Source organism: Triticum urartu, unplaced genomic scaffold (assembly GCF_003073215.2).
Source record: "Triticum urartu cultivar G1812 unplaced genomic scaffold, Tu2.1 TuUngrouped_contig_475, whole genome shotgun sequence".
NCBI classification, from domain to species: domain Eukaryota; kingdom Viridiplantae; phylum Streptophyta; class Magnoliopsida; order Poales; family Poaceae; genus Triticum; species Triticum urartu.
The window spans coordinates 16,720-28,682 of NW_024115364.1; the positions used below are offsets into that span (position 1 = coordinate 16,720).

The 11,963-nt window shown below is 47.4% G+C and overlaps 2 protein-coding genes across 3 annotated transcripts; one reads left to right on the plus strand and one right to left on the minus strand.

Annotated features, from left to right (window-relative positions):
* Window positions 1-405: 405 nt before the first annotated feature.
* Window positions 406-1,284, minus strand: LOC125528263. The gene has a single exon (XM_048692756.1). It carries the CDS (start codon window positions 1,152-1,154, stop codon window positions 762-764), a length of 393 nt encoding a protein of 130 aa, XP_048548713.1. The 5' UTR covers window positions 1,155-1,284; the 3' UTR covers window positions 406-761.
* Window positions 1,285-3,442: 2,158 nt separating this feature from the next.
* LOC125528264 (WAT1-related protein At5g64700-like) lies at window positions 3,443-10,676 on the plus strand. 2 transcript variants are annotated; one of them, XM_048692757.1, is made up of 8 exons: window positions 3,443-3,681; window positions 3,800-3,937; window positions 8,632-8,845; window positions 9,006-9,068; window positions 9,182-9,298; window positions 9,392-9,791; window positions 9,894-10,045; window positions 10,149-10,676. In XM_048692757.1, exons 3-8 carry the CDS (start codon window positions 8,667-8,669, stop codon window positions 10,366-10,368), a joined length of 1,131 nt encoding a protein of 376 aa, XP_048548714.1. In that variant the 5' UTR covers window positions 3,443-3,681; window positions 3,800-3,937; window positions 8,632-8,666; the 3' UTR covers window positions 10,369-10,676. The 2 variants fall into 2 exon arrangements, with proteins under 2 accessions (XP_048548714.1, XP_048548715.1); XM_048692758.1 differs by lacking the exons at window positions 3,443-3,681; window positions 3,800-3,937 and having other exon boundaries at window positions 8,570-8,845.
* Window positions 10,677-11,963: the final 1,287 nt, after the last annotated feature.

Consider the following 11,963-nt stretch of genomic DNA (forward strand, 5'->3'; position numbering starts at 1 on the left):
ATGTATGCAAATACACACATTTCTCTGTTTTACTCCTCCTCACACTTCTTTATCTCAAGTACATAAAATGGAAAGGAATTGAGAGCTCCTAATATAGATCAGAGAGAGAGAGAGACAAGAGTAATACATGTTACTGACATAAGAACTTATGGCCACATGAACATCACAACCTCTGATTACATCCATTATGTGTGAAGGTGTCAGGTCCATGCTCAAGTTATAGCTGCTCTACCATTTTAAATTTCATATTCTTAACAAAGAGAAAAATGTCGAGTTGGCTCCATTGCAACCCTACAACGGAAGTAAATTTCAATGAAAAGCAATTTGCTGAAGTGCTTTAAAAAGCTCTCGTCTGTCAATCATGAAGCTCAAATATAAAGACAACCACACAAACCACAACAGTAAGATCATGAAAGCTGAAATTTATAGACAAGCACAACCAGATCACTGCAAAATGTATTTAGCCGAAATTTACAAGCTGTTTTACACGATCTCAACCTACATTTGGCGACCAATCTGGACAGCTGAGGTCCGAAATCTAAAGCACCAAGCCAACCAATCTCATCATCTATGAAAGAATTGTGTGACATCCCTGGACCAAATCCTCGCAACGAAACATTCCGTTCCAGCACCACACCCCCTCGGCTCTCAAGAGCGCACCGAAATCCAACAAAGAATCTTGAAATGAGTGGTTGTACCAATTGTGGGGATGGGGAAGACGTCAATTACAGGAAGGGGGGCGACGGAGGCGCGCGCGCGCGTCAGAGGAAGCCGAGGAGGACGGCGGCGCCGAGCACGAAGAGCCAGACGATGTGGACGAGCAGGAGCGCCTGGCCGGAGACGGGCGCGGAGCCGGCGCCGACCTCGCAGTAGCCGCGCCGCGCCACCCGCGCGCCGGCGCAGGCGGCCTCGGGGCAGCCGCACCAGTAGGTGACGCCGTCGGCGCCGCAGACGGGGTCGGGGCGGAAGCACCGCACGGGGCAGAGCGCGACCTCTCCCCCGCCCCCGCCGTCCAGCGGTGCGGCGTCGAGGGACGCCGCGCAGGGCTCGGCGGCGGGGTCGGAGGCCGCTAGGGTTGGGGAGAGGAGGAGCAGCGCGAGGGCCGCGGCGAAGAGGAGGAAGCGGGCGGGCGCGGGCGGGGCGGAGGGCGACATGGCGGCGTCGCCGGCGTCCACCCGGCGGCGGGGGGGCGGGCCGGGGGCAAGGGGCGCGGCGGGGGCGAGGAGCTTCGGGGCCGCCGAGGCGACGCGTCTGGGCGGGGGTGGGTGGGGGGTTGTGCCTTGCCCGCTCGGTTGGACTTAGCTGGCTCGCGCTGGCCGTTGGCGACTGCCTTTTCAATTTCCTTCCTTCGAGAGAGAGCAAAGCGAGACGCGTTACGCGTATGCGGACGTGGGGTTGGCCGCCTGCCGGGCGCCAGCCCCTGCCTTGTCTTGTTCCGCTTTACTGCGTCCGAGAATAGAATTCCCACACGTTCCGGTCGTTTCCTAATGTTTTTGACCGCACGAATGCTTCGCCTCCAAGGACGCACAAATGCAAAAAGGATGAGGATCTACTGCTAACTAAATGTAGGGAATTAATAAAGGAAAACATTAATAAACCGCATAAAGCACAACATTAAATTTGCACCGGAGCTTGTTTGGTTGTAAAAACAAAACAGAACCTTCGAGAAAGAATGGAAAAGGCTCCCCCCTCCCCTCGCAAAGTAGACAAAGAGAAATTGGACAACATAAGTCGCACAAAATCACTAATAACGACACGACTACGCTGCTGAGCATGAGCATTGTGGAGCCAGAAGACGACGCCACGCCATGACAATAAGCACCTGAGCTCCACGACGGTGTCCCCCGAGAGGGTAACGAGGCGAAGCGTCACCGTTGCTGAGTCCGAAGGGACGGACATGGGTTTCACCTCAGAGCACAAGCAGGGGAAGGGGAACCGCAACGACGCCTTCAAGTGGATAGCAGATCGCGAAGTTTTCGTTTGGGAACCCGTCATTGCCACTCGAGGCACCAAAGCCACTGAACCAACCCTTTGGGGAAGACCCACCGAAGTCCGGTCTTCAAATCCACATATGGGCGATACCACTGCCCCTGCAAGAGAACGAGCCATGGCCACCCATAGCATGAGCACTGCAGAGCCAAAAGACAACGCCACACCATGATAATAAAGCACTTGAGCTCCACGACGGTGCCCCCAGGAGGGCAACGAGGCAAAGTGTCCTCGTTGCCGAGTCCGAAGGGACGGAATGGGTTTCCCCTCGAAGCACTGGCGGGGGAAGGGGAACCGCACTGATGCCTTCAAGAGGATAGCGACACCTGCAGGTGTCGCCTCCATCAACGAAAAATCATGGAGTTTTCACTTGGGAACCCGCCAGTGCGACTCGAGGCACCAAGGCCACTAAGCCCACCCTTGAGGAAAGACCTACCGAAGTCCAGGCCTCCAAATCCACATCTGGGTGATACCAGTACCCCTGGAAGAGAACGAGCCATGGCCACCTATAGCCTGGCCGGCCCAACCCGGACTCGCCCATGCCCTCACTGGCCAAGCCTAGGACCGCCGGCAATCTCCACCCAACCATGCCGAGTCGGGACGGCGGACAACACCATTGGCAGAGCCCCCCCATGCATGGACAAGTGGCAACCGTCCATAAGCCGATAACTCTAGTGGCGCCCCAAATATGGTGTATAATGTCTCGCCAAATGAATTGATGTACAATGTCTCGCTAAGAGCATATTTTAAGTTCACACTGTTTTGTCATAGCATGCTATTTTTTTCATTGCATATAACCCATATTTTACTGACCATATAAGTCAAAGTTTGACATGAAAAACAAAGTGGATTTCATGTACATATGGAGGTAGTATAAAGCATCATTTCAATCTAAGAAGCCTAAATTATTGCACTAGAAATATATCGTGCATGTCTCGCAGCATCCAGTGACCTGCAAACTTTTTGTCATGCTGTAACTCAAATTTGGGTCATGTTCGGAGCCAAAAATTTAAGCCATGCTAAAAACGCATAATGTTTCGCAGGCTGATGAAGTTTCTTCTGTCCTGATGTCTGCCAAATGGCAGGCAGTGTCTGACAGTTGGAGACTGTACATGCTTTGACAGTTGGGCTGTTCATTTGTAAAGCGCACAGGGCGTGCAGAGGAATACTACCTTTCTTCAACCAGGATTAACCCCTAAACCAAACCATCCATTTGTGCATGCGATGCGAGCGATACCTTTCTTGGCCGTGTTCTATGCTTTCGACGATTCGCAAGAGGGTGGCAGACATGAGACATCCTGCCGACACATGCGTGTTCTTCTCCTATACAACACATGTGCACTTTCACAAGCTTTTTGTGTGTGTTGGGTAAGCCTGTTCATCCTTCACGAGCCCAAATATACATACAAGATGACTCCTTCCTTCTCCCCTCCAGCCAATGGCTTAACGCACATTCATCAGAACCTGAAGAGCACAAGCCAAATAAGATACCCCTCCTCCACTGTCCAGCATCAAACTTTCCATGGGGCATCCTTCCTGTCGCCCTCGTAGCATCTACCGCCCATCAGTACCTACGTGCTCATTTGGTCAGCGTCCATCCCCTCAACCGCTGCCTGAGCTGAAGCCATGGCCTGCTCCAGTAAACCATCTGGAACCTGTTAAGAAGAACCTGTATGCCAAGTGAGCAGAGAGGTCAGTTCCATACCCATGTCAAAAATCTGTAGACGGTTTTCTCTTCATCTTTTTGTTTATTTAGTCATTTCTGGGTGGGTGTATGCCACTACCTTCTGATGCTGACATTTTGATCCAGCTCAACTCCAACTCAAAAGCTTTGTCCCTGGCCTCATCATGAACTCCATGTATGCTGCATTTGACAAATTCTGAGCTGCTGCATTCGACAAACTATGAGTGTGGAGTTTGTGCAGATTATAGCACTAGCCTGTTTCAGGTATGTTTACTCCTTTTCAGGTATAGACAAATATAGAAGGAACATACTTCCATCTTTTTTGGTTTGCATTGTTCAACTGCCGCCTTTTATTTCTTTCGAAAAAGTGTGGCATATGCAGTCTAAGATTCTAAGCTAATAGGATACTGCTATCACCTGTTTGGTTATTGGAAGATAATCTTTTCACTATCATTGGTATACATAATTATACCAGTGAAATGTTGGTTCCAAAAAAAAACCAGTGAAATGTTGGTACCAACTACTGATATACTATAACCCCTCAAAAAAAACTACTGATATACTATTGATTTTAAATAGTACTCCCTCCGTTTCAAAAATAATTGAAGTTCTAGGATTGTCCTAGGTCAAAATTTATTAAGTTTGACCAAGTCTATAACAAAATTTATCAACATCTACAAAACCAAATTTACTTCATTAGATTCATTAGGAAATGACTTATTTTATTATATATATTTGATATCATAGATCTTTGTGCATTTTTCTATAGACTTCGTCAACTTTAAAAGGTTTGACTTAGAAAAATCCTAGAACTTCGATTATTTTGGAATGGAGGGAGTAATAGTAGTAGTCTATTGTAATTTGCAATAGAAGACAGACTCAACAAAGAAAAGCACCCAGTGAATAATTGGAGGCAACAACCTTACGTTTCTGCCGCCTATCTTACTTTGCCCAGCGCATGACCAAAGTATGCTTGTGTTCATGATTCTATTTTTGGTGGGGGACTTATGTTCAAGATTCAATGTATGAACACTACAAGTTTCAAAATCACAAAATACTTAAAAATTTTGAGCAATTTTTTTCTTCGAAAAGAGGCGCTTTATTACTTAAAAGGTTTAAGCATTACACCCGGCCTCTGCATAACTAAGATGCACACAGCCAACAAAGTCATCATGACAAGCCAAAATAAAAGTAGAAGGCGAAATACAAAGATGAATATTTGTATGACACCTAAACGGTAGGAGGCCCAATCCTAAGATCATGCTGCCACCCATATTGGGTAAAAGTGTTCCTCACCGCAACCTCCAATCGTGTACACACCTCCGTAAACAGGTCTCGATTCTCCACTCGCTGTAGAGAGGACCATAAACGAAGCATCCCGGTACATCTGTAGATAACCTGCATAAGGAAAGTACTTTTATCATTAAAAACATTATCATTTCTACATAGCCAAAGCGACCAAATCACGGCAAGCGCTCCCACCCTGAGAAGAATTCTAAACTTGTGATCAATCCCATGTAACCAGTTGCCAAATATATTAGCAACACTACACGAAGGATACAAAGCCAGAAGCTATCTGGATGACTGACCATATAGAACGAGCCAATTTACAATGAAAGAACAAATGTTTTATTGTCTCATCATGCGGACAAAATACACATTGTGTACTTCCATGCCATTCCTCTTAATAAGAGCAATTGACAAACAATCTCATTCGTACATACCATCAGTATATTTGAATGAGCTGCATCTATTGAAGTATTGAACAAGTGTTTGCAAGTTATGCAAATCGTAAGAAATGAGCATGTGGACTGTAGTGACAACAAACGTACAAGACTCTGAACTTCCGAAGAGGCATGTAGAGCAGTTGCCCATCCCTATCATAACCTCAAAGAATGAGCCAATGCGCATTTTTGGCTTTGTTCTTTTGTTTAGGATGGGTCGCCTTGTGGACTTCTGCTCTGTTTTGTTTTCACTTTGCTCTGTAAAAGTCGCGTCATTTCGATGCTTTCTTCTTCTAATACACAATGGCACGGAGTCAGGTTCAGTGTTTGAGAAAACAACAAAGGTCCGAGAATAACACCGCAACCGAATAAAGGCCTAACACGACAGAAGTCTAGTCACACTCATGTCTCCGGCAATTATGGAGTGAATTACAAAAAACAACCACATTTTAAGTTCACATCCGAATTTGCCACCACATTCTTTAGGCGCCCCAAAAATCTACCAGTTTCCTCGCTAATTTTTTTAATAAACACTAATAATCGATTTGGATGATTTAATCCAATTTCTGACAGAAAGGACCCGCCTGTAAGTGCTGACATGGCACCAAAAGTCAAAAAAAACATGTTGACTGTTAAATTAGACAGAGGGCCCACTGGTCAGGAACCCCTCCCCCACGATCCCACGAGCTCCACATCTAGAGCCGCCCGTGTGTCCTCGACCAGATGGCCGGCGCCGCCCAGCGACCTCTCCTCATGTGCTCCGCCCCTCACGTCTTCTCCCTCCTGGCGTCGGCGAGATCCACCGCCCCACGTCCCATCACGCACAACCACATACCGGATCCCGTGATGCAACCCCTTCCCTGCCCCGACGATATGTCTCCTCCTCTCGGGCGTGCGACGAGCCTGTCCCCAGCTCCGATCTCTTCGCGTGCGGCGGCGTTGCGGTTCCTGATCGAGGCTTGGGTGCCCGCTGAGGAGCAACCTTGCGTGCTGCGGCCGCCGAGCTCTTGGGCCGGGGCGCCGTGACCAGGGAAGCCCTCCTGTGGCTGCCCTTCTCCCCCGAGGCCACCGGCGTGGCTGTCGGAGTTGCTTTCCGAGCCCCTCTATCGACGCCTATCTTCCCTCCGACGGTGATTGTGCTCACAGGCACAACAACCTCCCTGCAAGGGCTCCATTGTAATCTAATTTTGTTTCTAGGGTGATTTTTGCAATTTTTCAGGGACCCTTTTGTTAGTTCAGCTGATGACTCGTGGACCCTTTTTAGGGTGTTGACTGTTTTATGCCATGTCACTGCTTATAGGCGGGCCCTTTATGTCAGAAATAGGATTAAATCACCCCAAATCGATCAATAGTGTTTATTGAGAATATTAGCAAGGGAACTGGTTGATTTTTGGGGCGCCCAAAAAATATGGTGGCAAATTCGGATGTGAACTTGAAATGTGGTGGTTTTTTGTAATTCACTCGCAATTATGCACCATTTAGGTAGACTGTCTTACCTTAGCCACCAGTAGAGTGTACAAAGATGAACATACACTGCCACACAATCTGCCAACTCTTTTACAGAAATGGTTTACCTGTAGACCCTGGCGCATCGCTGTTTTAGAGTATTAATCATATAAAGACATTGCCAGGGTGTGAAGGTGTAGGTGCTTGCTTTTCATAACTGGCAGCTTCTGTTCTTCGCTGTGCTAACACTTTGCCAACCATTTTCCACCAGACCAGCAAAAGTAGTCCATATGTAAAGACACAGAGCTTCCCTATCAATAGAAAGTGAGGTTTGCTAAGGTATTGAGGCATGGCCAATGCATAGCATTAGGATAATGCTCCGCAGGCCATGTAGGATCGGATGTCAGGAAAAATAGGTTTGGATGATGTAGTGAGATCATCGACAAGAGTCGGGTGCTTGAGAAGAAAAATGTATTGCCCGGTGCATAAAGTTAAAATAGTTGAAGGGAAGAGTAGAAATGCATGTAAGTAAGAGTCTGTTTTTCTATTCTTTAATGAGGCCCATTAGTAGTAGGTTGCGTTAGAAAAAATAATAATATAAATGTGTCAACCTATTTTTTATCATATGTCATCTGTATTCATATAACACTATTATACATGCCGTGAGTGGACCCTGCAATTAGCATCCCGAACCATCTGTGAGATGATAAAAAGTGCCAGTGACAAAAGAGAGACAGTTGAGCAGAGAGAGTTCAGGAAATAATCCCTTAATTACGAACTGTTCAGTGATAGTGCATGCTAAGTCACCGCACTGTCCAATGATAGACAACTCATCTCCCTTACTTGGATGAAGCGGTTGGTGCTCCTAGCTACTACGTACTCCGTCCGTTTCTAAATATCTGTCTTTTTAAAGATTTCGAATGAACTACCACATATAGATGTATATAAACATATTTTACAGTATAGATTTACTTATTTTATTCTGTATGTAGTCATCTGTTGAAATCTTTAGAAATACAAATATTTAGACACGGAAGGAGTACTTACTTAAACAAAGGCCTAATCAGCGGGCTGCAGGCACCACACTAATTATGCTTAGAAAGATCCCACGTATCAGTCGACAGGTCGGGAGCAAACATGTGGCACCAGGAATTGTTAATTTGACTTTCCTAGACTTGACTGGCCACTCACAGGGTCGCCTTTGTTTTCTCCCGCGACGGCTAAGCTGAAGACCCCGACAAATCTCATTAGCAAGGACTACTCCTAATTAACAGCGGAGACTAATCAGGCACAGCAGTGTGACCAATGCCGCTGCGTCTGCGTGCGCGTGCGCGTGCTCTAGTCAAGAAGACGGTCCAATTCACACTTGAGTGTGCATGCAGGCCCATAAACCATGGAGCATTTGTTGCTGTTGTCGTCTCAGGGCGTCACCATGTTGAACCCATCCAGTAAACAAGCTTAGAAAAAGTAAACAAGCCTACTGGTGCTAATCAGTACTCCAGTCTAGCATTATACATTGACACAGGAGCACTCTTTCAACATTAGCTGAGAGGTACTCCTGTTGACTCGAGAAACGCAGGTCTTTTTCCCTGCTTCCTAGCCTAAACAACCCAAAGAAAATCAGGTTTAGATGCTGTTACGTACTCCAGCTCAGTGTTGTCGCTCGATCGGCGTGGCAGCATAAGTAGCTGAGCTTAGCTGCAGGGATTCAGACACCGGCGCAGAAGACAGGCGATAATCGGTTCACACTCTCTGACCACACTTTGATCTCTGTTGGGCTACTGACAGAGCCGTGGTAGCTCGAGCTCAAGCTCGCTGCCAGCATGGGGGCGGATGGAAAGAAGCCGTACGTGATCGCGGTGATCATACAGGTGATCTACACCGGCATGTTCGTCGTCTCCAAGGCGGCGTTTAACCAGGGGTTCAGCACCTACGTCTTCATCTTCTACCGACAGGCGGCTGCGTCTCTCCTACTGCTGCCTCTCGCCATTGCCCTCGACAGGTAACTGTCTAAAACTTGTTCTGCTTGAGCTAGACCCCTCTAGCGTTAGCAAGAGAATCATGTTTTTTTTAAAAGGAGGACGACCCCCGGCCTCTGCATCTGGACGATGCATACGGCCACAACAAGAGAATCATGTAAGAATTGGGCACTGATTTTGCAGGAAAAACGCGCGGTCAATGTCGTTCCGGTTGCTCCTGAAGCTGTTCATGTTTGCCTTGATCGGGTAACTAATTAAGCAACCCATGCTTCTCGATCTCATCACAAGCTGTTTATGTGCAACAAAGTGGAGAACTGGAGATGAATGGCTGATCGATGTTAATATGGTTTTGCTTTCAGGACAACATTTAGCTTGAATCTGTACAACGTGAGCCTCAAGTTGACATCTGCAACCGTGGGCTCTGCAACCAGCAACTCCATGCCCGTGGTCACCTTCTTCATAGCGCTTCTGCTGAGGTACCAATTTACCCAGCCTGCTGTACTACTTTAGTTAGTACTAGTACAGTACTACGTAGTGAGTTAGTGACATGTACACTTGGCTGGCCACAGGATGGAAGTGGTGAAGCTGAGGAGCCCGTCGGGCATGGCCAAGGTGGCCGGCGTGGGGCTCTGCCTCGCCGGGGTGCTCGTCATCGCCTTCTACGTGGGGCCGTCCCTGAACCCGGTGAACCACCACCGCGTCTGGGCTGCCGCGACCGGAGACGCCGGCGCGACGAGGGGGACGTGGATCATGGGCACGTTCCTCATGGTGCTCGCCAACGTGACGTGGTCCGTGTGGATCGTGCTGCAGGCCGCGCTGCTCAAGGAGTACCCCAACAAGCTGCTCGTCACGGCCACGCAGTGCGTCTTCAGCGCCGGCCAGTGCTTCGTCGTCGCCGCGGTCGCCGAGCGGGACTTCTCCAGGTGGCAGCTCCGCTTCGACGTCACCTTGCTCGCCGTCCTCTACACCGTAAGGCTTCTTCTTAATTCTCCGTCCTGTCAATGGCGATGAACTCCTGGCGATGGATTGGCGCATGGGGTGGACCGGAGGCTGATGTGTGGGTTGATTCAGGGGTTCGTGGTGACGGGGGTGTCCTACTACCTGCAAGCATGGTGCGCGGACATGAAAGGGCCGGTCTTCCTCGCCGTGTGGACCCCGCTCTGCTTCGTCCTCACCATTTTCTGCTCCTCCTTCTTCCTCGGAGAGATCGTCCACCTCGGCAGGTACGATCAACAGCTAGCTTTCAAGCTCCAACTGCACTGCTGATCTACACACGGCTGCTGAACTTCAAGTTCATTTGTTCTTCTTCATCATCAATTTTTGCAGTATCTTGGGTGGAATTCTTCTGGTTGGAGGTCTGTACAGCGTGCTGTGGGGTAAAAGCAAGGAGAACCGGATTGCGCCATGCGGCGAGGCGAATATGATCCATGGCGTGGAGGGCGAGAATTCTGCAGATGATGAGGAGAAGAATGAGAGGAGCAACCAAGTTAACGGGGACAGGGAGCACGATAAGGAAGAACCGACATCGCCGGCTGAACAAGTCTGATTTGATCGATTAAAGGAGGCTCCCTCTATCTCATGCGATGCATCCATTATTCGAGCAACTATGAATTATATTCAACTCAATACACAAAGAAGAGGAACGGCCAACGGCCCTAATTAATTGGGTTTAACTGTACTCTTTGGCTAATTCTTAGTTGCTTAAGTTTTTACAAATCCCGGTCACCTCAAATTGCATATATCACTAGGCCTTACACTGTAATCTCTGAAGGTGTGCAACTTGTAGCATGTATGTTATATGTGGAGTAACTTGGACATGGCAATGGTTGGATGTTGCTCCAAAGGATTACAAATAGGGTCTAACTATATCTCCTCTAGATGTGAGATAATATCTCACATCTAAGTATGATATCAACACTGTTTGTGGCCCCTTTTATTTGTTTGTTTGGTCAAAAAATCTAAGTAGTGCACGTCGCAGAGCGACCATTCCGTGTGGTGGGCGTGTGCACGCTGTTACTTGAGTGTGTCGCAATCGAACTACACTAGAATGCAGTGCCGACGATACAGAACGCTACAGTAGCATGCATGCTGATACTGCGCTGTGCTACAATACATATCCTTTGTTTTTGCTATAAAGTAGAGCTAAACTTCTACATTATTTTTTCTTTCGAACAAGCACACTGGCCATGTGTTCGCTACAAGACAATGACAAAGTTACTTTTTCATGCTACTGTGACCGATGCAAATGGTCAGTACACATTTTTTTAATCAAGCTTCATGCTAACTTATAACAAATTAACCAGGCAGACAAGCATAACAAATAATCCTGGCAATTGGATGTAATTTTTTTTGGCAAGCTATATGAAAATAAAAATAGGTAATTCGACACAAATTGAATTAAACTGACAACTAGAGTGTAATGTTTCTGGCAAGCTATATGAAATAAAAATGTCGGGTCCAGTTGCGAGTCATGGGTGGACTTGCAACTCGGGCAAAAAAAAGTATCCAGTTGCGTGTCAACGATGGAGTTGCAACTTAGACATAGAAAAGGATTAGGCCTAGTTGCAAGTCATGGTTGACTTGCAACTGCAACAAAAGAAGATCAAGGGACCCAGTTGTTAATCGATGGTTGTCTTGCAACTGGAACAAAACAAGGGCGTACCCAGTTGCGAGTCGATGATTGACTTGACACTAAAACAAAAAAGTCAATTGCTAGTTGCGAGTCGGTGATGGACTTGCAACCGAGGCGTGTATTCAAATTCTGTTTATCAATAAAAAATGATCAAGTGCCCACTTGCATGTGAATGATGGAGTTGTTATTGAAAAGGAAAATTGCCGGCCTAGTTGCGAGTCGATAGTGGATTTGCAACTAGAGAAAAGAAAGATCGAACCGAGTTGCAGGTGGATGGTGGACTTGCAATTGGGTGAAAAATATTGGGTCCAATTGCGAGTCATGAGTGAACTTGCAATTGGGCAAACAAGATTAAGAACCCAGATGCTTGTCAATGGTGGACTTGCATCTGGGACAAAAAAAGGTTGGGCCTAGTTGCGAGTCAATGATTGACTTGCAATTGCAACCAAATAAAAGATCAAGGGGCCTAGTTATAAGTCGATGGTTGACTTGCAACTGGAGCCAAAAAA

Excerpts from the sequence above, each read along its gene's own strand:
- LOC125528263 (XM_048692756.1), bottom strand. The coding sequence starts at position 1,154 with ATGTCGCCCTCCGCCCCGCCCGCGCCCGCCCGCTTCCTCCTCTTCGCC.
- LOC125528264 (XM_048692757.1), top strand. The coding sequence starts at position 8,667 with ATGGGGGCGGATGGAAAGAAGCCGTACGTGATCGCGGTGATCATACAG. Across the intron at positions 9,299-9,391 it reads TTCATAGCGCTTCTGCTGAG|GATGGAAGTGGTGAAGCTGA; the intron begins GTACCAATTTAC and ends GGCTGGCCACAG. Across the intron at positions 10,046-10,148 it reads GAGATCGTCCACCTCGGCAG|TATCTTGGGTGGAATTCTTC; the intron begins GTACGATCAACA and ends CAATTTTTGCAG.